Raw genomic sequence first — 20,432 nt, 5'->3', positions numbered from 1 at the left:
AGTGCAGCTGGAACTGCAGGCAAGAGTGATTGACACTGGTGCTTCAAATTATATACAACAAAAAGTAACCTTTCTAATTTTCTGAGCAAGGCTTGAAATTGTTCCTGTAAAACTCTGAGCTGTTTGGGTTTACAGCTTTCAGATTTACATTTCCTTACAAGTCCATGTTTATGGCTCTTTCTGTCCAACTTCTTGCCTTCATCATTCTGTGGGTATGAAGACCTTACATTTTTACTAAAAATTTAAAGATACCTCCTTTTGTTGCAGTCTTCCTATGATTGCATTAGCCCTACATCCTTGCAATGTGTAACACATCCCTATAAAATGAAAGTCAAAGTTCCATGTTTATTTTACTCAAAGAAAAAGGTTGGAGGATGAGTCAAATCAAGCACTTTGTTTTCCCCCGAGAAAAGATGAAATTTGCTGTGTTAATACTTTCATTACTGCAGCACTCTGTCAGTGCCTGTAACATCTCCCCAGCTCTCCTCGGGTGAAACCGCTGCCCGCCCACTGCTCCGCGTTCTGCCACAATCAATTCGTCAGCGCCAGGGCTCAGCTGGGAGAGCAGGGCCGGCCCCTGCTGCTCTGGGCAGCACAGGGGGGAGGAGGAGGTGGCCAGAATTCCTACAGAAACAGCCAGAGCCTAAGCCAGAAGCAGCACAGGACAACACTGGTCTGTTGATTTTGGTGCAGCACAGGTAGACTAGCATGGTTTGTTATGAATGACAGATGCACCACTACACAGATGCCTAGGGGAGGGAAGGTGAATGTGTTTATATTTAAATGGAATTAAACACAAAGCTACAGCTCAATTGTCTTGCAAGCTCTGCTGAGCCACAAACAGTTTTGGAATCCAGAGTGGGGCCCTGTATCCCAGTTTCAGGTTTATTTTTGAGGGAAAGGAGTGATGTTTTTCAGAGGTTTCACATTTCAGTATTTCACATTGGCCATTGGTTTGTTAGGTTCACCTCATACAGCAGCTCCTTTAGCACTGGAAATTTGGACAGTCAGGTTTGGGGAACCCTCCTGAAATACTCCTCCTAGGCAGCTTTCCTCATACCTGTGGGATGAAGAAAAAGACAGCTGTCAGGACTGCTGTGTTCAGATTGTGCTGTATCCATGCAGCTTTTCAATATTCTTTGTGTTTTGTGTCCATAAACATGCATGTGAGCCAGGAGTCAGTCTGAAGACCCAACAAGTGAAGACTCCCTGCACTCCCGGACTTTTTATTTAAGCTATAGAATTCTTATGCAGACACTGCCAGGAAATAGTACCCCATACAGGGTGGAGTATTAAAAATGTGAAAATGTTCTGCCACAAGGAAAGAGTCAAGATTAATTCATTTTCAAACCCAAGCAGCTGTAATGAACTAGTAAAATATTCCTTTTTTTTTTAAGGCAGTAAGATTGGAAATTGCCAGTTAAATGAGTTGGTCTTAATTCTTGACCCAACCAAAGTACCCAGGAAGGTCCAGGGAAGACAGATGCTGTCAGTAAAAAGAGTACTATTACCTCTTGGCCTGAATCTGTCAATCAGAGGAACAAAGCTGTCAAGGACACTCCGAATTCGGTACACTGGTTGTGAAAACAAATGTAGAAGATAGACAACATAAAAAAAACATTAAAAAATAGAAAAATGGCAAAACCCAAACACTAACACTTGTTTAAACAAGCACATCTGCAGTATCGCTAATAACACGAGAACCATCCACAACCTCCCACCATGTTAACACGAGATTACAGAGGAGACGAGTTCTTGGTTGGGGAGCTATAACTTGCTGCTGGTAGCAGCTCTCCTACACCATCCCTAGGGATTGCCAAAATGCCCGGGTTTTAGTATTTCCAGTAGCTGCTGCCATCCAAGTTCTGCCCCGAGCTCATCCTCAGTCCCAGGAGAACGCATGGCAGCCGGAATGCACAATATCTTATCCAGTGGATCTGGGAAGATGGGCCTTGCTGCTAAAATTATACGTTGTCATGGCAATGCAGCATTCGGCCATTGCTGCAGAAAGGTGACTCAGGGTCTTGTGATCATGGAGAAGGAAAAATGAGTCAACCACTCCCTTCAGGAGCACTAAGGCTGCTTGTCTGCAGCCCCCCTGTAACTGGGAGATGTTGGGGAAAGAGTTACTTGGTGAGTTACGGAATCTCAACTCCTACGGGTTTATGGCCCTGTGGCAACTGTGTGACCTTGTCCTTAGCAAAGGGACACAGCTGCTGCTGCAGGGATACTTACGGAGACCAAAGTATATCCCAGTGGTTTCCAGGGAAGCAAAGGTGATTAAACCAATCCCAAGAGAAATAGTCCAGTCTAAGGCAACAAAATAAATGTTAGTTTTGTTCCTTTTTCTAGAGTGCAACAATTTATCCTTCTACTGAAGCTTGCCTTACCTTTGTGGTAGTAGTAGCAAACTAGTAAAGCTCCAATTGCAAAGCAAAGAATGACAAAATGAAAGAATTCATCTGAAATTGAGAGGGAAGATTAGGTCACAACTGCAGCCATGGCCCTTCTGAATCCACCTTTAGGTACAGAGTATCACTCACAGAAGGAAATAATCTCCTCGAGATTTCTCAGGCACTAGGCTCAACTTTGTGAGAAGCCTCAATGATTTTCATCAAGAAGCCTTGATGCACTTCAACAAAGTACTCATGTTGGAAAAATAAAGGGGTTTTTTAACCAGAGGTCTTATTCTTGGACTGAGGTTCAACAGGTTTGACATCAGTTTGATTTAATAAATCAATTACCATCCTTCCGTATGCCCATCCACCGTACTGTCCACTGAGGGGGGCGAGTGCTCTCCTTCTCATATGCTACAAAAAAGAGATGTCTTTTATTGCCATGGAACTGTGAAATTAAGGAGTTTAAAGTTTATTTCCCTTTTTGTATCTGAAATAGATTGTCAGAGCAGAATACATGTAAAACTGTTTGTTGGGCTTCGAGCCTTTCAGAAAGATCAAATTAGCAATTTTAAAATCACTCCAAAGAGCATGGTTTTAAAAATGAGTTTAAAAAAAAGTATAACCAGATGGCTGCATTAACAATACTGAATTGTTTTAAAGCATTCTGGGTCTTTTCTGCCTCTTCTGGGGCAATCCATAGTCTCAGAATGACAGGGGGGAGTGAAGCCATAGTACAAGGGAGCTTCAGTTCGATTCCTGGGTGCTTTGCACAACCACAGCTACAATAATAAAATCCCCTTCACTACTGAGGGAGTGAGAACTGTCCCTCTACTTACACCTGATGTCAAGTACTTCTGCACCTCCAAAATAAGACCTGATGCTGAAATGAGTCTCCTACAGCTACACTGGCATAGAAAAAGAAAAAAAAACAACGGAAGAACAAAGAGGAATTTTAGAGGTTTAAACACAGAGCAATTTGCTCTTTGTCATGAGCAGAGTTGCCAAATTCTCTCCTTTCTCCAACTGTATTGCCAGAAAGAGCTGAGTATTTTACCATCTCTCCAAGGATGGGTTCAAAGCAGCAGTTTTTTCCTTTTCTCTTTGTTGGTGGTGTGAGCAGCCCCTGAGGCATCTGCTGCACCCAAGCCCTTGGGAGATGATTCAGCACAAGTTTCAGATGCTGATTTCCCCTACACTGGGCTATGCATCCGGGCAACCCCTGCCTGGCAGTGAGTTTTCTCCAAAGATGTAACAGGTGAGTACTGAAAGTGGCCTTTACATGAGCCGTAGACTTTTGCTCTGGTGCTTTTGAACCACAGAGCAACTAAACCTTGCCAAGAAATTCTATTCTGGGTCACCTGATACAGGCATCACATTTTTGACTCTTTGAGCAGTCTGGATTGATCACATTCTGGTTTGGGGGCAAACTCAGTTATGTTCTTATTAATAACATAGCATTGCATTATTCTGACTCACAGATATAACTCTGTGCAGTTGTATGAATGATCCATAGATAAAGAATTTAGCAGAACATCAATTCACACTTGGCAAGTGTCTGTCCCGTATTACTCTACTTCCTAAATGCAACAGCCCCACTGTAACTTTGCATCATGGAATGACTTGGACAGTATTTCTTTTATTAAAGCATTCCATGTTAATACCATTTTCAACCTTCTACTTTTTGATTAGATAATCCCTAGGCATCAAGGAGCTGGTATCACCCTCATCACTAAGCAAAACTCAGTCCTGAAAGAGCATCCACAAGATAAACTTTTGTTTGCATGTTTGTACTCACCATCTGCATCTGAATCTTCTCTTCTGGCAATCTCTGAAAAGCAGTATCGTTTTTGTTATTTCTGATGGAAAAAATACAAATACACAGCTTCCCACCATACTCTGCACCAAGAAGCACAGTGAGCAACCAACTATCTACAACAAAACCCGGGGAAAGTGGCAGAGGCCAAACACCAACTGAAAAAGTACCATGACACTTTCTGCACCTGCCAGTGTGGGGAGAATATGGCACTGCAATGGATCCCTCTGCCCTGGTGTTCTGTGTGGCTCCTTGGGGACTGGTAACTCAAAACCCCCCCCCAAGGGATTATGCTGCAATTTATATCTTCTCCACTGCACAGAAAGAACTGGACCAGATGTCCTCTCAAAAGGCTGCTCCACTGGGCTGTTTGCCTCTCCTAACTCATCCTGTGGCCTTGGCCTGGGCACAGGAGGGATGAGCTCAGTAATGCAATTAAGCCATTGGCAATTTCCTGCTATGGGCTTTTTACAAACATTCTGGGGATATGCAGCAGTGTCTGTCTGGTGGGAGGAAATCTGCCTTCAGACTGCCTGTCTGTGCAAGCCTCTTGGCTGGCACTGTTGCTCTGTGGCCTGACATCTGGCTTTCACCTGGCACCTCTAGCTGGGAGTGCTGTGAGCTAAGGCAGGAATGCATTCAGAGCCAAGCATCACTGCTTGCAGAAACCAGGTTCCAGGTCCCTCCCAGGCTTCAGGGAATGCTAAAAACTGCCTCTAGCTTTTTTGGCTAAGACTGAACAGTTGCCCAACAGAACTGCTGGGTTTTCCCCTAAAAAGGATGATGACTGCTGTAGCTGATCTTGTGAGAACCTGGCAGGCCCACGAAAATGGGTTAATCTGCTAGTACACCTTGTACAAATCACCTGCTGCCAGCCAGCCACCACCACAGCCTTGCAACAGAATGTCTGCACCATGCCCAGGTCCAGCACCAGGCTAAGTGGAAACCAAGGGATTTACAGCCAGGGAGTTATTTTTTAATGCCTCAGCAGGTCAGAAAGAAGACACTGCAGGATGAGGTGAGCTGGGAGTGCTTACCTGAATCTCTGTAGGGAACCACCTCTGCTGGTATTCCTAAAACATGACACACAGATGAGGTAGGTTAAGACCTGCAGTGAGTGTGTGGGTCTGGTGCCAGTGCCAGCCCAACAATTCCCTGAAATCAGTGCAGGTGTGTAACAGAGACAAGGAAGAGACCAACTCTAACTCCTGAGAGAGGGTGGCTCTGCTGGAGGTTATGCAGTCAAAAAGTGGGAAATGACTGAATTATTACCCCCCCCCCCCATATTCCATCTCTCCAAGTATCTGGAGGCAGGTAGAATCAGACTCCTGTGAGACAGATTAGATCTCCTAAGGTCAATTTAAATGAGCTGCTCTTACATCTGGGCTGAACTCAGTTTAAGACATTAATTAAAATATTAACACTTTACATTTTTTACATCCATAGTTCTACAGTTATTTCTGTGTATTGACACAGCACATTTTCTTCATCTGCATTGTACTTATTTTCTATTTTTCCTTTGGGAGGAAAGGAAAAGCCTCAGGAACAAGGTGATGCTTGCTGATGATCTCCAGTCAGTGCTGTGGGCTGACTGCAGACCCTGTAAGCAGTGGCTGTGACAGATGTTTACAGAACCCTTTTGCTGCATTTCAGTGGCAGCTGTGCAGACCCAGGCAGCAGGACTCCTCCCACAACAGCAGATTTTGCTGCTTTCCTGATTCAACTCTGAGCACAGGGCATGGCTGAGTGTTAGCATTAGATGAGCTTCATCTTGTAGGAAATGTCTTTCCTATAGGCAAATTCTGACTTGTCTTTCTCCTACATCTACACATGTTAATATACCTGTGCTCAACAGCCAAACTAAAGAATGCAAAATTATCCTTTTTTTGGTTTATATTGGTTGCCTCTAGTTAAAGCCAATACTGTTGTTACTTTCTCCTACCTCCAAGTAACTGGCCTTCAGTCTTCTGTCTTCCTAAATCTTCCTCATCACTGTCTGGAGAAGAGAAAGTGTTTGTTCATCAGAGTAAAGAAAAATGTGCTAGCAGCATCAGAAACAACAGCACTGTAGTTGTTTGCTCATAATATAATCATATGAAGGTAAAAATCAAGGCTTTGAAATGCAAGGATCACTACTGGCTGCTTTTACCTCACAGCTCTCTTCAAAGCTGGCTGAATAGGTGAAACTCAGCAAAACCTGAAACTGGAGTAACTTGTATAAAGGGCTGTAGTGAGAAGTTATGATCTTTCATTTGGGGAAGGAATCTTGCAGCAGATTTTTGTGTTTCTGAAACCAACTTCCACAAGAGTGGGAGGCAGACACTATTTTGCTGATCATGAATCAGGTACTGATGATTTTCTATGTCCTCTCTTTTGCACGATTTCTTACTTTATTCAGAGCTATGCAGAATTGCCACTGAATTGCTGCCCATCTCCTCCGTCAAACCTCACAAACATGCAGTCAGACTAAGTTATGTATCAGGGAAAATAAAATAAATCCTCTTTACCTTGTGTATCTTCATCCATGGACTCATGAGATGAGTTTTCAGACTTTTTTTCCTCTTCTGAATATATAAAATTCCTTTCCAATCTCTTCAGGAGTTTCAATTTTTCATCTTTTTTTATAAAGAGAGAAACAAAAAAAAACATTATCAGCAACTACATTTTCTCTCTTTTACAATTACAGATTTCACAATACTTTATTAAAGGTTGCATGACAGGAAATCAAACCGTTTGTCTAATTTCAGCTCTGTTTTTTGCACACAAAGGGTAGTACAAAGCATCGAATGAAAGCATCATACACACCACAGTTTAGACCTTCTTAAATGGTTGTGGTAGACACCTAAAGTTTCATATTCCGGCGTTTAATTATTCATAATGTTACCCCTGCGCAAATTCCCACTCCCTGAAGCAGCAGCTGCAGCTGAACGATGCTTCAACTGGAGAGGAGTGGCTCACCCTGCCTTGGGCTACTTCTGCCAGGCTTGCCTGTGCCGACGCCGCGGCTCCAGCTCCCTCTCGTGGCACAGGAGCACAGCCCTCACAGCCAGGCCACACCAGGATCCCAACAGAGGGGTGACTCTGAACAGCTTCACACCCAGCTCTGTGCTCAGGGCTGGGGCTCTGAGCATCTCTGCATCAGGAGGTGCAGGATTTGGGCACAGGCAGCTAGATGGGATTCCTTCCCCTCCAGCTCCTCGAGGCTGCTCACAGCCCAAGGGCAGGAAAAGGGTCTTGTTGTTACCAACATTCCTGCTCTGACAGATGAGCAAAGCTGGGCTGTGTTCCAGGCTGGGAGGTCTCTCCCCTTCAGGAACATGTTTAATCAAGGCAGAAGCAGGAACAGGATGTCCTTATGGGTCTCCAGTTAAATTCAGGGTCATCTTAAGTGAGTGATGCTCTGTCATCTATTAAAGACAATGACTATGGACCCTGTGAAACTGCCCTTACTTTCTTACTGCACAACCAGGCAAATAAGTCTCTTTTATCTTGTTGCCAGGTTCAGCACCCAGTGTGCCATCCCCTGTCCATTTCTTTTAGTTTTATATGTGCTGCTAGGGAATTATTTGCAAAATTATTTTCAGTGGCTCAGCTCTGATTTCTTACCACTGTGAGAGCTCAGAGGGGTCCTGGCTGGCTGCGTAACAGTCTGTACAAAAAAGTCAGGGAAAACTCTCTCAGGTCAGAGAAACTTCTTTGGCACATCATCCCAGGACACACTCTCTCCCTAAACACAAGGTCTTTTTCCTCCAGAAGAAGCCAAGTCAGACTACAGTAAAATACTAACTTTGGCTCCCATTACCACCTAACTGCCTTTCCTGCAGCAATACTTTCAGACAGTTCAGTTGTTCACTAATAATCACTTCCAAGCACATATCAGAGTTTTCAAGCTGCTGTCAAGTCCCACTGGCACTGCAGTAATTTTAAGAAAACAGCTGACAGGAAGACAGGTAGGACTGACCTTTTCCCTTGGAGCTGGGCAGCTGCCTGTAACCAGATGGGTTGGAAGTCTTCAGCAAAAGGTAAAGAAGAGCCATTGCACTGACTCCTTTCTCCTCTATGGCTTTCAGGCAGGCAGCACAGCCTCCAGGGAGAACATCACAGCTGTTGAGGAGCTGAAAAGAAGGTAAGTAAATAGCAAATAAAACACAGGCTGTAGAAGCACTCCCTGATGGGCAAATGAGTGTATCTCACCCTGTGGCAAATGTAACCCCCTGCCCCTACTATACAAAGGGGAAACTGGGAACAAAGAGTAAAGCCAAAGATGGTAAGAGAATGTAAACTCCATTCAGCAACTCAGAGCAGAGCCATCAACTGGGAAAAACAGAATGGTGGGCAATAGTTAACTATTCAGAGAGCTGGAGAAATACAGCTATAGGGTCTGAAAATGGCCACACAATTGCTGCAGGATCTTACAGCAAAATGTCCCTGCCTGAAACACAGTGAGCTGAACTGATCCTGAGGAATTTATACAGAGCCAGGTTTTTTTGCACATAGAGAACGATGCAAAAGCAGAAAAAGCAGTGGCCTAAACCTCATTAATCTAAGTTCCCTGTTATACCTTTTAATATATTTCAGCATATCAGATAATGGGACTGTATGTTCTTTCTCCCCAGAGTATAGCAGAAAAGTATAAAAGTGCCTGCATAACAAGGATAAGTGTTTCTTTGATAACTTACATTGTTCTTCTCTTCAGTATTCAGGATAGGTGGGTCAGTGGTGGCCAAGCATTTTATAAGTGATTCCCAGAAGGACTGGTTCGTTTTCTCATGGCTCTCCAAGTACTTGGCATCAGCAGCAAAAACCCTCTGGAAAATGTCTGTGAGGAGAACAAGCCTGTGACTGTGCAGCAGTAGAGGGAATTGCCTGGCAGTGTTCCTGCAGTGCTCAGTGCAGGTGTGGTGGCAGACACCAGGCTCTAACACACAGCCCAATACCAGTATCCAGGAAAGAGTGGTGCTGTACTGTGTAAAGCATTTCAGTCTGCCACAAAACCGTACAAGAATGTCAACAGTCCATACAAATTACTGATCTCTCTGGGATGCTGTTGTCTCAGAGAAGCATGGCAAGTGTTCCCAAAGCATTCCTAGCTATTTAACAGGTGCTTATTCTGACCATGCTGCTTTACAGACAGGCACAAAGACACCAAGGGCTGGATATCAAGGTACTGAGATTGCTCATCAGGCATTTAATGCACAGCAGTCTCCTTCATGTATCTAAATTCCCACTTGCATGTGCACAAAGCCTAACAGGAGCCTGTGGAAGAGCTGGGAATTGACTGCTGGTCTCTTTTACAAGCAAGGAGATGGATAGGGTGTGTTTTCAGAGGAAATAAATTTCATTGACTCATGCCCACCCTGGAAAACACTGCTGTGCAGTGTGCATGAGCCAAAGCTTCGATCTTTGTGTGCTTCCCTCACCTTGCTGTTCTTCACTGAGATCTGGGATCGGGACATCCAAGTTCTCCATTGCTGTGCCTGTTTGAAAGGGGAGAAAAAGCACATTTAGAATCAGGTCACCAAGCTTCCTGGTTTTCCGTCTTCCATTTTCTGCAAACACAGCGTCTCTCTCTGGGCCTTTCAGTTTTGAAATCACTTCCCTGTTTCACATCATGATTCATGTACCCCCCTGGGACCCAATTCTTGACTCCTCTGAGTGAGTCCTACTGGCCTTTGGTTATTAGGAAAGAACAAAAGTCTGATCATCATGGGTAAAACAAAAAGAAGTCAGACTTGATCATTCACATTGTTGTTTTGTAAAGCTACCAAGGTGTCTAATTAACTATTTACCACAAATGTGAGTAACATAATAGGCCCTGTTCCACTCACGAAATAGAACAATTATCCTGTACCTCTGACATCCTAATACTTAACATGTATCAGCCGGGAAAAATAGCAGAAACACTTCCTAGGAAAGTCCCACAAGAATTTGAATTCTTGTCTCACAGAAGACTTTGATGTTTCAACATCTGTTCTTTCCAAGTTGTCATGAAAAGGAAATTTCCATTAACTTTAGCTTTATGAATTACAAATTTTTAAGTGTTGATCCCATTTTAATTACCAGTATTTGCCACAGAAACAAACATTCTGACATCCCCAAAATACAATATTTCCTTTTGTTTTGGTAAACTTGCCACAGAAGTTTTGTGTTTCAGCTCAGTTTCAGCTGAGGCTGAAATATTTTGATGGCACACTTTTTGTGGTGGCTGTGGTTCTGAACTGTTGCCTCTACCTAGTGTGGTCCAAGCATCCTGCACTGATGCATCTCCCTCGTGCAGCATTGCAACTAACCCACAGTTGTAATGAGATATGCAAATAAAGATTTTTGGGGAGCCTGAAGCACAGTTTTCACTATGCAGGGCACAATAGGAAAACAGTTTATACCTCCACACTTTTTCTTACAATATGACTTTTGGATCCATTCAACAAAACACTTCCAATCAAGCAGTTTGAAAACTAAGTGTATCCTTGAGATTTTCCAGAGGAAAACGTGTTTCTTTTCCTACTGGCACTTTCAGTTCTCTAGAGACCATCATATCAGTCCAAAAAATATTCTAATACAAAACCCCAAAACAGGTCAGTTAATATCTTCAGAAGGATACTGTAACACACAAGCAAACACTCAAACAGAACAAGTTTTTAGGGTGTCAGTTCTCAGATAGAGGAAATTAGACACAAACAGACTTCAAAAGACTTCTGGGAAAATTACACAACCACTTTCAAAGGCTCAGCTCAGAAAACCTGGCTTACCTGCCTCAAAAGTGTACTGTGAGAAAACAATATTTTAAGAACATTTTGAAATTATTTCCAGTGATGAATCTATGCAAAAGATCTACAGATCTTTCCCTTCCCCTGAGTTATGTCCAGCTGTAGCTGTGGCAGCAGCCCTGTGGGAGCTGTGAGCCTGTGAGCACCCGATAGGGAATGCAGGAAATGCATCTGTCCCCTCTGCTGGGTAACCACCGGCTGATGTGGAAATGCAGAAACCCAGAACACCACACCCTGGACAGACTCGTTCTTGGCCACTCAATAAAGAATGTCAGTTCTATGCACTTGTGTATCTCCAGCTATTATGTATCTCTGCCTTTTTCAGTCTCTTTCTTGCCTTCCTATTCGCTCAACTTAGACCTTGCAACAGTTGCTTGTTTAAGCGAAATCCTTTAGGCCTCTCTCTGGACCACAGGGTCAAAATACCAGGCCTAAAGGAACAAAAGTACTTTAAATAGAAACTTTTTTCCCAACTAATTCCATTTCAAATTTTATAAATTATAATTTTATAATTTAATTATATTTACATTTATTTAATTAATTATTTAATTATAATTAAAATTTTATAATTTATAAATACCAGATATTTTACTGCAGAGTGAAACTCAGGAGGCTTGTCTTTGGGGTTCCTAATACCTAGTGAAGGCCACTTTCAGTGGCATTTTAAGGCAGGTTGCTCTTGCCCTGACAGGAACCTGTCACAGCAACTGCCCTATCCCAGCTTTTTATCATTCCCAAGATAAAGTGAGCAGGTGGGCACTACCCGACCTGTCCTGCCAGCACTCAGGAAGTGCAGATTCAACACTGAAGGCAGGGCAGGCACCATCAACGTCACTCTCATCTCCTATCAGACTGATTTACTTTAAAACTGCTCAGTTGCTGGCCCAAATGACCAGACTGCTCAGCTGTTCCAGCAACAGAAACACAGCTGCCTAATGTGCTTTTGCATCCCGCTGTGGTAAGACCTGGATGCCACAAGAGGATCCAGGAGCAACCGGCATCTGCTCCCATCTCCCTTTCTGTGCCTCCAGCACAGCTCTGCCCAGTCAGTCACCAAGATTTACATTAACCAAGGAAGTTGGGTTCCTAATTTCTCTTAGACTATGCACAGTTAATTCCCCTGTGGCTCTCCCGGAAAGAAAATCAGATCTAAACAAAGGATAAGTATAGGTGCTTAATTATTGTATGTTTTAAAAGTGACTTAGTTGATTATACCTCATAATGAGAGAAGGATGATGATATACTGGCATTTCAGCCTGGCCATGAGCTCACTGGGGAGTAACATGAACAAGAGACCTCACCTTGCCTTTCCCCACAGTAAATCAGAATTTAATTGCAGTGAGGTCTTTTTAAAATGTTAGAATAAAATTTGTGTGCAGAGTCAGATTTAGAAAGTGAGGCTAACAACTTCCATACACAGCAACATTTTGCCTAGCTGATGAAATATATCTGAGGGAAATTGCTCAATGGAATAACAAAACAAAACAAAAAAAAAAGCAAATAAGGTAAAATAAGGTTGTTTTGACTTCAAAAATCAGACAAATCTAAACCTTTTCCCTTTGAAACTACTTCTGCCTTTCATTTTAAGTTATATGCTGACACCTAACGTTGCTAAATTTTATTTTAAACAAAGTCCCTCAATGCCCTTCTCTCAAACCAAACCAACTTCTTAAAGCACACCTGCAAGTCTTAGGCTGGTCCTAGCAGTTGGTTCCACGGGAAGACGTCCTGGAGGGCCGTGGCTGTGGTGAAAGCTGGGTTTCTTCCAGTGAGACAACAAAAACTGATCCACACCAGCTCAGGTTGAAACTGCTCCTGCTCCAGTCTCCTCAGGCTGTGGTAATAATTCTACTACCCTTCTGCTTGCCTTCCTGTTGTCAAATATAGCTGAAATGTGACACAGAAGTAGCGAAACTCAGACTTTTCACTCTCCTTGAACACAGGCAGGTAGAGAGGCACAGCAAGTGCATGTCACCGTAGGGAGGGCAGCTCCCCAGGCTCGCTCTGACTGGCCCCATGGGGGTGAGCAAGGAGCAGGCACAGCCCATCCACTCCTTGCCGCAGCTCCAGCACTTCCTTCCTCTCCTGGCTTTCACAGCAAGCCCAGACACGGTGGCTGCACAGCTGCCAGCCCCACACCTGTAAGCCCAGGGGGTTTGCTGCCCGTTTTCCAGCTCTGCCATAAGCATTGATGTGCAACATTTGAAATTACCTGGCTTATGTTTCTCCTTTCACGCCATGTGCCTCTCTGTGGTCGTTGCAAAGCTCTGAAGGGCAGAAAATGAATTCACCAGAAGGTAGAAAAGTTCATGCTTGTAGTCTGAATAAAATTAAGGCAAATCTTTCTCTATGCACAAAGTGTAGGGCTTGCCGTGAGGATTTTAGAGAAAGAAATATTTAAAAGATGGGGAAGTCGAGTCAAAAAAGACTCAAATTGAGTCAAGAAGAGAGGTTATAGGGAAGTCCTGTAACCCACACAGCACCAGAACCCTTTTTTTGTAACGTGGCTTGATGCCTCAGACAGCAACCAACAAGCCAGCTGTGTATCAAGAGCCAGCACACAGCCCCCAAGCACCCTCAGGCTTGACCCCAAGTTCCTGAACACCCTGTCCCCAGCACTCACCTTCAAGGCTGTGCGGCAGTTCTGGATGCTGGGTCAGGGATCCCAGTGCCAGCCTGGCTTGTGCTGGTGGTGGGCGGGAAGGCACCGGGGCTGGGGCCTCACGTGGCCTCCCCTGACTCACAGGGTGAGCACCAGCGGCTCCGAGGCGTCCTCTGGCTACGGAGGTCACACTCCAGGCGTGTGTCCCCATGTCCCTGAGCTATGGGGAAGGCGGCCAAGGGCCGAGCCCGCTGGTATGGAGAGGAGCTGGGCAGCTCCCAGCCTGTCTCAGGCACTGATGACCCTCAGTAGCCTGGAGCAGCCAGGACCCCTCACTCCTGCCCGTGGCTGCTTCGGCACAGCCCCTGCTCAGGCTGGAGACCCAGGACCACTCGTTTGGCCTCCCTGGGGCATCAGGGGGGCACCAGTGACGTAGAACCCACTCTGCTGGAGAGGCCCTGGGCTCTCGTAAAGCTAAGCAGGGACACCATGATAGGGGTTTGGAAGCCCAGGCACGCTGCCCTCCTACTCAGGGCATCCCATCGAGGCACAGGGGGAATGCCTGTGCAGCTGCGTTGATGACAGGAAAGGGAAATGTGCCCTCCACCCCACCTGTCCCCAGCAGCCACAGAGGGTGCTGACAACACAAAGCCTCTGGCTCTGCTCATCCTATACCCATTGTAAGGTCATTGGTGCTCCCCTCCAGCCCTTCTCAGCCACCTCTGACACACATCTCTTCAGCACAACAATTATCTGGAGCCACCCCAGGCTGCTCAGGATAGCTGCTCCTCCACTGGCAGGTGATGGTTTCTGACCCAGCCAGCCTATATCACATGAGAGTAGGAAAGGAGGGGGCAGATCCCTCTGGTGCACCAGAGCAGAATAAAGCAGCAGATGTTTGGTCACCCGAAAATGTGTGTGAAGGGTGACAGCCAGTGTCAAAGGAGACTCCTTGGGACACTCTGGTAGCACACTGGCTATTGATTACACAAGGTGTGGTCATGTAAGTCACTTGTCAAATTCAGCTAACGGTTACACCCTGGTGCAGGCAGTGCCCCAGGAAGGATTGTATTCCCTCCCTCTGCTCTCCTAGCCTCCTCATCTCCTGCTGCTCCTGGAAAGACTGGGACACAAGGTAAAGTAAGTTATACTTCGTGTAAGTAGGTGTGCATTTATTTTTCTTATCCAGTTTGTTCGGCTGTTTGCTGTGGGTTTTGATATTTTTTTAGAGGGGGAAAAGGATTGGGGTTTGGGTTTTTTTAAGCAAGGTGTTCCACTATTTTTCTACAAGTGCCTATTCAAGTGCCTTGTCTCACCTACCCTGACATTTTTAATTACATGTAACATTGAACACTTAAAGCAGCTAATACACTGCATCTACTGTTGGGAAGAATATTATCTAACGAATTAGAATGCTTTATCATGTATTACATGTGTTTACTTGGCCCTTATTTGGGAACTGTCCTCTGAGAGATTTAAGAGAACAGTGATTTATTCTTTGTATGCCGGGAAAATTGCTTCCAGGAGGGGTTTAAAGAGGTGAGACACAGGCAGAGCAGCTCTTATGCCTGACACTAATTGGGTGCAGTGCCTGTGTGGATTTGTCACACAAGCAGGTTGCATGAGAAATGCAGAAATACTCTTAAGTGAGTGTAGGAGGGGCCCAGTGATGGTACATAGAGTAGTAATTGCTCATTAAGTCATCACATTTCTGACAGATTAAAACATTCCCATGACTCCTCTTGCCCTACCCTTTCATCCAATGGGTTGGTTAAATTACTCCCTCCTTGCATTTACTCAGTTGCTGCTTATTTTCCTTTAAAGTCTGCTTCAACAATTGTTGTAAGCCTGTGAAGCTCAGGTAACTGCAGGGGGATTATGCCTCACTGTCAGCTGCACTTTGCAGGCTACAGGTAGTTTACAGCTACCTTTCTGGTTTTAAACTATGAGACTTTTAAGAGAGAAGAAAAAAGCAACAAGCAGTGAGGACAACCCACTCCCTAACCTTCCAGACCATCACTGAACCATTAACACCCTGGTATGCTGAAATCATGTGAAAAATGTTTGCTTTTGGCTGGAACTAAGCCTGAGGTTTAGCCATGAAAGCTTTTGTGGAATCATATGAGAGTAGATCATGTTGTATCTGAGATCTTTTGGAAAATTTTTCTCATTCTGTACTTTTCTGTGGAATTACTTGCCATAATAAATAATTCATTGTATTAGTATTTCAAATTAACACAGTAAAATCTTTGCTAAAGCCCACTAAGTTTAAGAACTAGGCCTGTTTGAGCACGCTAAATCAAAGGCCAGGATGTATCACTCACTTCCTGGAGGATTACTGACCTCCTCATGTGCTGTTATCAACAGCTCATGAGGCAGAAGAGTGAGTGATTCCAGTACTGAGACAAGCACAAGATCCTCCCCTTAATGGCTACAGGTAATGATGGAAATGCAAAAAACCCTGCTCAATAACTGCTTCTCTCCTCTTCCTTGTCCTCCCAGTTCCCTGGGCTCCCTTCCTATCCCCAGTCTTCTGGTCTAGCAACAGGGCTGGAAGTACCTCATGGAAGCAGAGCCACAGGCACAGGAGCACACGTGCTCCCTGGGAAGTGAAAGGAGCCTGAGGGATAATTCCCAGCTTCAGCTGACCGTCCCTCTTGATAAAGCCCCTTTCCTCAGCACTTCTAAGCACACAGGCAATGCCAAGGATTTTGGTATTTAATCCTGATGTTTTGCGGAATGGGTTTGGTCCTGGAATCCATTTTGCAACCCTGTCAGCAAGGCAGGCTGAGACCTGCCCTCACAGCTTTGTCAGCAATGTGCCTGCCAGGAGATGGCAAGGCCAGGAAGCCGAAAAGTCTACGAAGGTACAGCAGCACACGTTGGTTACCTGGTGGGCTTACCTGTTGGCACAGGGGCAACACAGACAGACTCACAGAGCAGAGCTGGGGTTGGGCCAGCAGCGCTGTGCAGCACTGACCAAACTGGGTGAGGCATCCCCCAGCCAAGATGAAAATCAGACCTCCCACAGGCCTGACTCTGAAGTCAGCAGGACTCAAGAGTTTATCTATCCATTGTTTCTATAGGGTATTATTCTCATACTTGATACCCAACAATAATCTCCTCCTCCCCAAAAAGAGAGTTCTGGCTTCACACTTCTGTGATATGAAAACACACAGGCTGTGTCAGACTGCACAGGGAGAGGAGGGATGGGGAAGGTGAGTGGAAAGGTGAGCTCATGGTACAGCCCCCCTAAAGCTTTTATGTACTCCAAGGCCAAGTCCCAGGTCCCAGGACCGGCAGAGCTCAGAGCAGTAGTGCTGGCAGCTTTTGGACATTGGACACTAAATCTCAGGGAATATGAAGACCTCCCATACTCCTGTGACCTTCCCATCTCACTGACCTGGGGAGCAGCAGCAATCCCAGGCGGGCAGGGCCAATCTCCTCTTTGTAACACAACTACTCCAGTGACATCCACTGCTGTCGGTGCCTTGGCACCAGGACGCAAGCACACACCATCTTCTGGGATCTTTAAAATTCAGCAAAGCTCTTAGGATCAAAGTGCAGCTCTCCCTCAACAACTCGGCTGTGTCCTAAAACATTCCACTCTCAAGATCCCCTCAGCTCACTGAATCACCAGGTTCAATCACCTGCAACATAAAGGGGATGAAAGTACATTTGACTTTAAAACTGTTTCCTAAAATCAAGGCTCTGCTCGCAGTAGGCACTGAGAGAGCCCAAAGGGTATTTATTAAAAGCTAGAACTATTTGAGAAGTCTGGTCCAATCCATTCATCTTAAAAGATGAGCTCTGGATCAGAGACTACAACCTTTTTGGGCTACGCAAAGCTGGAATCAAGCTCTAGATCCCTTTTCTGCTGACACCACACAAAGCGTGATGCCAACACACCTTGTCCCCCACCCAGGATCAAAACACTACTGCTCATTCCCAAACCTTGAAGCCTCTAATGAGGACTGCTGGACTGCTCCAATCACTCCATGAGGCCTCTCTGCCTGTCCAGCAGCCAGTCAGCAATACAATCCCACTGTCTGTCATCTGAGAGTGCAAACCTTTCTCAAGCGAGGCTCAGCCTCTCTAGGTCAATTCTGGCACCTTCGTAAGAGGCTTCAAACCAGCTTCTCTGCAGTTCAGGCTCTGGGAAAAGGTCTCAGACCACCAACAGGTCTCTGCTGACCAGAAGGAGAGCACCCAGCCCTCTCAGGAGACGAGGACAGAATGCTGTGAGGACAGGGAGCACACTGCCATCTCCTGCTACATCAAATGTGTGGTGGGAAGAACAGCACCGCTAACACGCCACATAAATCAGTCATCTAAATTAGAATACACAAATCCACTCCAGAAAAGTTTAATGTAGGTTCCTGGGGCATCATATTCTGAAAAAAAAAACCCCAAAACCAAAGTACAGTACAAAGAAAAAAAGGCAAACAGAATTCCCCAGTATTTAAAATAATGAAATGTAGCAAAGCTCCATCTGTTACAAGGCTGCACCTCACAGCAGCTGCTGGAAGCAGCAGTCTCAGCCTGAGGACCAGAAGGCTTCCCCACCTCCCAGAGATGGCCTGGAATAAGCAGCACCCAACCAGAACACTTGGTTCCTTAGGGAACTAGTAAGACTCCTTGAAAGGAAAAGGGCAGACTCTGTACTGCAGTGAGCTGCTCAGCATCCCTGCTGGGACATGAACCAGACAGGCTGATCCCATAGCGCTGAGGCTCTGCGAGAACACATCTCCTGGGAGGAGTGGCACCTTTCAGCAGATCCCACCAACTGCATGGCAAAACCTACTCCTTTGAGAAATCCTGGTATCAGAGGAAAAAGAGCCATTACAACAGCCAGACAGCAGACCAGGAAGGGATCTGAGACACACCACACTACTAGCTGGGAACAGAAACAAGCAACGGATCTCGAGTTAAGAGGTCAGCCCAGTTACAGCCCCAGTCCCAGGGATGTCTGGTACCCTGTCTACCATTCCTTGAATTGACGAATATTAGCATAATTTAGGCAAGGACCTCTGGCGGTCTCTGCCTCACCCCTGTCCCATTCAAAGCAGGGCCAACTTCAACACCCAGATAGTTCAGGGCCTTCTCCAGATAAATACTGAGTTATCTCCAACCATGGAGATCTCAGGACTCCACTCCAGCACATCCACAGTAAGCAGTGCATGGGCCATGGCAGTACTTTTGACATACTCGGGCTACAGAGCAGCCACCTTGGAGCCAAGAGAGAGCTGCTTTCATTCCATCTATCAATTTTCATATGACAACAGTCTAATTTGATATGGCCCCTACACCTAAGGGCAGTGACCCATGGCTGTTCCACTCCACTGCAGGGCTGCTACAAAGCACTCATTTCCAGAGGTACAATGCTCCAAAAGCAGCCCAGCCTCGCTGGTGTGCAGCCCAACCTGACAGTAACCACCATGAGAGCTGAGGGAAAGGCTGGAGGAGCACTTATTCAAACAATGGAAAACACAGAGATTCCTATGGAGAACAAAACCGTGAGCTTGGAGGAGGACCTACATCAACAAGGAACCAGCTGATGTCAGACAGCCTCAAAAACATAACAAACATTAAGTAACCCAGGTGCACAGTAAACACTGCAGGCATGACACTGCCATCATGAAAAAGCTATGATTACAGTTGGGAGAATATATCAAGATATTTAAAGCCTGCTGGGAAGCAATAAAACCTTTGCTGACACCAACTCCATGGACTCCCCAACAAATGCTAAATACGAACAGTGAATCTGCAGATCTAGATGCCCACTGAAGAACTGAGATAAATAGAGGAGTGGTGGGAAGGGCTGAGAGACTTCCTTCTCCTTGCCACTTGCCTCGCAGAGAGGAGAAGCACCTCTTCCCTGGTGCTGGCAAAGGGCCCTCTTCTGTGGCATGTGTACCATGCCAGGTGAGCCTGCTGTCCCCACACTGCCCTGACACGTGCACATGTGAAGGCTGAGACACCCTCCAGACCACAGGGATCACCAGATTTTCTGCTGTGATCCCAGCAGGAGCACAAAGCACCCCAAAGGCCGGTCAGGTGCCTCCAGGAGCTGACAACAGCCTGGCCCGCGGCCCCTGTGGCACGGGCACCACACGTGGGAAGGAATGTGTGGCCAAACCCCGTGGGTCAGGCAGATGGAAGGGCAGGCTCTGGACATCCAGGACGGTGGCAGGGAGCCGGGCATCCCGCGGCCCGGCCCCAGGCAGGCAGGCAGAGAGCAGGCAGGGCAGGAGCACAGCGGTTTATTGGCAACACGAGCAGAGGCGGCGGCGGTGGCGGCGGGCCCCGAGCAGGGTGCGGGGCGGCGGTGCTCCGGCGGCGGGGGCCGGGGCCGCCCCGGGCCTATGTCAGCGTCTCCCCCTTGGTGACCTACGGGAAAAGGAAAAGCCTCAGCCAGGGCCGGCCCCGGGCCCAGCCCGCACCCGGCCCACCGCCCCGCTGCTCACCCGGGCCTCGATGTACTCGATTCTCCGCTCCAGCGCAGTCAGCTTCTCGTTCAGGGTGGCCAGCCGGGACCGGCACGACATGTCTGCGGGGAGGCGGCAGTGAGACACCGCGGGCACAGCCTGGCTCGGCCCGCCCCGCCCCGCCCGCAGCCCCCGCCGCCGCCCCGCGCCCTCACCGAAGGAGTTGAGGAAGTCCGCGATCTTCTTGATGGAGCTGGTGATCACCTCGATGTACTCGCGGTTGGCCCAGTCCTGGTGGATCTCCCGCTGCACCGGGTCCTCCTGCACCGACATGGCCGCCGCCGCCGCGCCTGCGCGGGAGCCGGGCCCCGCCCGCCCGTCCGGCGCCTCAGGGCCGCGCTGCCGAGGGCCCCGGCCCGGCCC

The 20,432-nt window shown here is 46.6% G+C and overlaps 2 protein-coding genes across 7 annotated transcripts; both read right to left on the bottom strand.

Annotated features, from left to right (window-relative positions):
• Positions 1–325: 325 nt before the first annotated feature.
• Positions 326–17,836, bottom strand: TMEM40 (transmembrane protein 40). Of its 6 annotated transcripts, none has more exons than XM_042020249.1 (15): positions 13,603–17,836; positions 13,192–13,246; positions 12,660–12,866; positions 9,633–9,689; positions 8,892–9,031; positions 8,174–8,327; positions 6,720–6,827; positions 6,155–6,208; positions 5,250–5,285; positions 4,195–4,227; positions 2,745–2,810; positions 2,391–2,462; positions 2,236–2,310; positions 1,512–1,574; positions 326–1,060 (listed from the first exon to the last, which is right to left on the bottom strand). In XM_042020249.1, the coding sequence occupies exons 4-15, from the start codon at positions 9,679–9,681 to the stop codon at positions 1,041–1,043; spliced, it is 870 nt and encodes a 289-aa protein (XP_041876183.1). In that variant the 5' UTR covers positions 9,682–9,689; positions 12,660–12,866; positions 13,192–13,246; positions 13,603–17,836; the 3' UTR covers positions 326–1,040. The 6 variants fall into 6 exon arrangements, with proteins under 6 accessions (XP_041876183.1, XP_041876234.1, XP_041876214.1 ...); XM_042020300.1 differs by having other exon boundaries at positions 12,664–12,866; XM_042020280.1 differs by having other exon boundaries at positions 12,660–12,850.
• Positions 17,837–17,931: 95 nt separating this feature from the next.
• On the bottom strand, positions 17,932–20,382 carry BRK1 (BRICK1 subunit of SCAR/WAVE actin nucleating complex). Its single transcript, XM_042020309.1, has 3 exons — positions 20,225–20,382; positions 20,049–20,131; positions 17,932–19,971 (listed from the first exon to the last, which is right to left on the bottom strand). Exons 1-3 carry the CDS (start codon positions 20,340–20,342, stop codon positions 19,945–19,947), a joined length of 228 nt encoding a protein of 75 aa, XP_041876243.1. The 5' UTR covers positions 20,343–20,382; the 3' UTR covers positions 17,932–19,944.
• Positions 20,383–20,432: the final 50 nt, after the last annotated feature.

The sequence above is a fragment of the Corvus kubaryi genome, unplaced genomic scaffold (assembly GCF_017639235.1).
Source record: "Corvus kubaryi isolate FWS band 111438036 unplaced genomic scaffold, C.kubaryi_AGA036_p1.0 124, whole genome shotgun sequence".
Taxonomy (NCBI): Eukaryota; Metazoa; Chordata; class Aves; order Passeriformes; family Corvidae; genus Corvus; species Corvus kubaryi.
This window is presented reverse-complemented; position numbering and strand designations above follow the sequence as displayed.

What these genes read in the sequence shown, in the direction of transcription:
- TMEM40 (XM_042020249.1), bottom strand. Translation starts at nt 9,681, where the DNA reads ATGGAGAACTTGGATGTCCCGATCCCAGATCTCAGTGAAGAACAGCAA. An exon ending in TGAAGGCCAGTTACTTGGAG is followed by an intron (nt 5,286 to 6,154) that starts GTAGGAGAAAGT and finishes GTCATGTTTTAG; the next exon opens with GAATACCAGCAGAGGTGGTT. An exon ending in AGAAGATTCAGATGCAGATG is followed by an intron (nt 2,811 to 4,194) that starts GTGAGTACAAAC and finishes TCTTTTTTGTAG; the next exon opens with CATATGAGAAGGAGAGCACT.
- BRK1 (XM_042020309.1), bottom strand. Translation starts at nt 20,342, where the DNA reads ATGTCGGTGCAGGAGGACCCGGTGCAGCGGGAGATCCACCAGGACTGG. An exon ending in GGACTTCCTCAACTCCTTCG is followed by an intron (nt 20,132 to 20,224) that starts GTGAGGGCGCGG and finishes GCCTCCCCGCAG; the next exon opens with ACATGTCGTGCCGGTCCCGG. An exon ending in TCGAGTACATCGAGGCCCGG is followed by an intron (nt 19,972 to 20,048) that starts GTGAGCAGCGGG and finishes CTTTTCCCGTAG; the next exon opens with GTCACCAAGGGGGAGACGCT.